The following is a 4,247-nucleotide window of genomic DNA, read 5'->3' as shown; positions in this document are numbered from 1 at the left end:
AAATAACGAAAAAAGTATACTTCTTTAAAATGGTAGTGAAGAACTTTACAACTCAAATTTAGAATATAAAATCTTATAAATTTAGATTTAATGATTTTATTTGCTATTTAATATTTTATGCTCAAGTAATTTTAATCATATATATAATTCAATTTAATTGAATTCCAATTATTAAATTAAAATAATATAAAATTAAATTTATATTTAATTATAATGATAATAATATAATATCAAACCCAACTAAAACTCAATATATTTTTCTAACATAAATACGCGGTTCAACTCACAAATGGTAAAAGATTATATTTTTGGCGTAAAAATAAAACAATTAAATTTCATATATTGAGAGCGTAATTAAATTGTTTAAAAGGGGAAAAAAGAGAGAATAATTTAGTAAGAGGAAATGTAGGGAGGCAAAAGTGGGTTTAACAATTATTAGCTGCAAAGTGAGAAAGCTCCTGACAACAAAGCATCATCTATCCCTCCCTTTGTTTTTGTTTTATCATTTCTATGATTTCAGCTTCATCTTCATTTTCATTTCCCCCCACCCCTCCCCCCCCCCCCTCTTTATTTCTCTTTCTCTCTCTCTTAATCATCATCATCCTCGTAATCGTCATCTCCATTCATTTGTTGTCTCTCTCTCTTTCTTCTTTATTCTGTCCTTTTTTATTATTTTTCTTCAGATCGATAGTCTCAGTTGATTATGATTATACCCTTTCCTCCTCCCCTTCCTCTCTTTCTTCTTTACTGCTGCTAGCTCACCTCCCTCCCTTTTCTTTTTTTACTTCTCGAAGAGGCCACCACTAACTCTTCTCTCTTCGATCTTATCTATTTAACATCGCCCAATTTCTCACCCAACTTTCTCTGTTTTTATTTTTTTTGGTTAATTGGGTTAGACCCCATTACAACGTGTCGATCACCGGAGCGGCTGCCCCCTCTCGCATCGAAGCTGTGTGGGGGAGGAGGGCGGAGGAAGAGCAAACACAGTGAATGAGTGAATTGAAGTGAATTGTCGTGTATGGTATTTATAAGAACAAGTGGAAGTGGAACCATCTTCATGCAACATTCATAGGAAATGAAAGATTATTATTGGTGGGAGAAAAATAAAACAAAACAGATTTCCAAGTAGATGCAGCAAGGCGGCGGCGAAGGGCATCAATCTCAATATGGGGAGGTGGGTGGTGGTCCAACGACTGATGCAACGAGTAGCAGTCACATGGTGAGCGAACAGTCGGAGCAGTTGGAAGAGGCATCTCCTATAAGTTACAGGCCACCAGCTGCTGCCATTGGGAATCCCGATGAGTTGATGATGAGGTTAGCCGAGGAAGGAGATGAAGGGGATCGACTAGGTGGCGACCACGGCGGCGGCGTAGGAGGGGGAGCTGGTGGAGTTGCAAGTGGCAATAGGTGGCCCCGTCAAGAGACTCTTGCACTTCTGAAGATTAGATCAGATATGGATGGTATTTTTCGTGATGCCACCGTCAAAGGCCCTCTTTGGGAAGATGTTTCCAGGTAAATCAAACAAACCCAATTTCAGTTCCTTAAATAATAAAATTACAGCAAATTTCAGTAAAAAAATTTATAATCATTTCCTCAATGCATTGCTCTCTATAAGCACATGGTTTCTATCTGTTTCCATCACAATTCACGAGCTGGGGCATCTTCTTTTTTCTTTTTATGATTAATTAAAGAATAAGTAAAGGCTGAAAAGGCCCAGATCCGCTGCATGAACTCTAACCAATCCTATCTTTTCCATTTTTATATTATATGTACATGTATATATATTCCTCTTTATTTTTTTACTTACCACTAGTAGTATTATTCACGTCTTTTGAAATTAGCAACCCAGAATTTGAAAATCCCGAGAGAAATTCCTTTTAATTTTAAAAGAAAAGAGTTTGATTATGTGTTATGTGAGTAAACAAGAGGTTGGGTTTGGCAGGAAGTTAGCGGAACTTGGTTACAAAAGGAGTGCCAAAAAGTGCAAGGAAAAATTCGAGAACGTCCACAAGTACTACAAGCGAACAAAAGATGGTCGAGGTGGGCGTCAAGATGGTAAGAGTTACAAGTTTTTCAGCGAGCTAGAGGCTCTCAATACAACTTCTGTCACTCTGTCAAAACCACCCATCACGCTAGCCACCTCCGCCAGCCTCGACGTGGCTCCCATTTCGGTTGGGATCCCTATGCCCATCTCTTCCGTCTGGATTCCACCTACTACTACTACTACTACAACTGCTATCCCAATGTCCTCGTCTATGTTACCCATGCCTGGATCCGCTCCACCACCTCCTCCTGCCACTCCATTTGGAATCAGCTTCTCTTCTAATAGCTCTTCCTCTTCTCAGGGCTTTGAAGATGAAGATGAAATCGGGAGGGAACCGTCGACGGACATGGGTGGCAGTAGTCGTAAACGTAAAAGGCAGTCGTCGTCAAGAGAGGGTTGTAGTAGTAGTAGTAGCAGGAAGAGGATGATGGAGTTCTTTGAGGGTTTAATGAAACAGGTGATGCAGAAACAAGAAGCGTTGCAGCAAACTTTTTTAGAATCCATAGAGAAGAGAGAGCAAGATAGGATGATTAGAGAAGAAGCTTGGAAAAGACAAGAGATGGCAAGATTGGCCCGCGAACATGAACTTATAGCTCAAGAACGAGCCATTGCTTCTTCTAGGGATGCTGCCATTATTTCCTTTTTGCAGAAGATTACTGGTCAGACCATACAGTTACCCACAACTGTTAGTACTATCCCCTCGGTTCCACCTCCGCCGACACAACCAGCCACACCAGTTGTTCAACCACCGACTCCAATTCCTACAGCAGCTCCACCATTACATCATCCACCATCGTTACCGCAGCAAAAGTCACATTTGCACCATCAACAGCAGCAACAAGCTCAAAATACCCAACTTGTTGTGAAGCATAATCAACAGCAGGAGCCTATACCTTCGGAAGTGATAATGGCTATCCCGGAGCAAAAGGTGCCACCACAGGAAATTGGTGGGAGCGAGGGCATTAAGCCTGCATCGTCTAGATGGCCTAAAGCCGAGGTTCTAGCACTTATAAACCTAAGGAGTGGGCTTGAAACCAGATATCAAGAGGCTGGGCCCAAGGGTCCTCTTTGGGAAGAAATCTCCGCTGGTATGAGCAGGATGGGCTATAAAAGAAGCGCTAAACGATGCAAGGAAAAATGGGAGAACATCAACAAATACTTCAAAAAGGTCAAAGAAAGTAATAAGAAACGCCCCGAAGATGCCAAAACCTGCCCATATTTTCACCAACTCGATGCCCTTTACCGTAAGAAAATACTTGGAAGTGGTTCCAGTAGCTTCAGTGACCAGAATAGGTTTGAAGGAGAAACATCACAACAGCATCAAGATCCTCCTATGGAAGCACCACAGCATAGTCATGATCAATCTGAAAATAAAACTGGAACCACTATTGATGTACTGACAAGCAAAGAAAATTCACCTGGGAGTCTCTTTGGAAAAGGAAACGGTAGAGCTACAAAGAAGGTAAATTTATGTTCTTTTCTTTTCTTACTCATCACCATATTTTCAATTTCCCCTTTTTGCATTTGGATAATCATAAAACCATTTCATATGATTATTTAGTCAGAAGATATTGTGAGGGAGCAGATGGAGGAGCAAGAGATGCAAATGCAATAGCAACAACATGCAGTGGATGACTAATGGCTATGATCTATAAGGTTGACTAACCTTATAGTGAGAATATATATGGACCATGAAGAGATCGAGAGAGGGATACTTTTGCCCATGTCAGGCAGCTCCATCATTGAAACTGTACCCTAAGTACTTATCTCTGCCTTGTTTCTCTCCTACAACTTCTCAGTCCTTCCCTCAGCCTTCAATAATTTCAGTATCATGATCATCTTTGTCATTGTTTTTTTTTTCCCCTTCTTTCTTCAAAAAAGCCTTGCTGATACTGAAAGTCTGAAACAGACTTCTTGGAAGTCATGCAGTCCCATCCCACTTGCATTTATATCTTATCATAATTTTCAGTTCTTTGATTTGTTGGTGAATAAAGGAATATCGTTTCAAAAAGGAAACGAGAAGATAGATTGAATTGAAGCAGATGAAAATAAGCTTAGGTTTGGTATACCAGCAACATCAATATATAAAAAAAAAACCCATCAAAGGTACCATAGAAAGGAAGAGAATAGAAGATCAGTCGGTGACCAAGTTATTGTAATTTCGTGTAAGTAAGCACATGTTAATTTATTTTACATTTCATAA

General features: G+C 39.8%; 1 protein-coding gene across 1 annotated transcript; it reads left to right on the top strand.

The window, feature by feature from the left end:
• Positions 1–369: 369 nt before the first annotated feature.
• LOC107950113 (trihelix transcription factor GTL1) lies at positions 370–4,247 on the top strand. Its single transcript, XM_016884864.2, has 3 exons — positions 370–1,512; positions 1,943–3,506; positions 3,606–4,247. Exons 1-3 carry the CDS (start codon positions 1,130–1,132, stop codon positions 3,657–3,659), a joined length of 2,001 nt encoding a protein of 666 aa, XP_016740353.2. The 5' UTR covers positions 370–1,129; the 3' UTR covers positions 3,660–4,247.

The sequence above is a fragment of the Gossypium hirsutum genome, chromosome D03 (genome assembly GCF_007990345.1).
Source record: "Gossypium hirsutum isolate 1008001.06 chromosome D03, Gossypium_hirsutum_v2.1, whole genome shotgun sequence".
Taxonomy (NCBI): Eukaryota; Viridiplantae; Streptophyta; class Magnoliopsida; order Malvales; family Malvaceae; genus Gossypium; species Gossypium hirsutum.
Note: the sequence above shows the minus strand (reverse complement) of the source record. Positions and strands in the feature narration are given on the sequence as shown.

What these genes read in the sequence shown, in the direction of transcription:
- LOC107950113 (XM_016884864.2), top strand. Translation starts at nt 1,130, where the DNA reads ATGCAGCAAGGCGGCGGCGAAGGGCATCAATCTCAATATGGGGAGGTG. An exon ending in CTTTGGGAAGATGTTTCCAG is followed by an intron (nt 1,513 to 1,942) that starts GTAAATCAAACA and finishes TGGGTTTGGCAG; the next exon opens with GAAGTTAGCGGAACTTGGTT. An exon ending in ACGGTAGAGCTACAAAGAAG is followed by an intron (nt 3,507 to 3,605) that starts GTAAATTTATGT and finishes ATGATTATTTAG; the next exon opens with TCAGAAGATATTGTGAGGGA.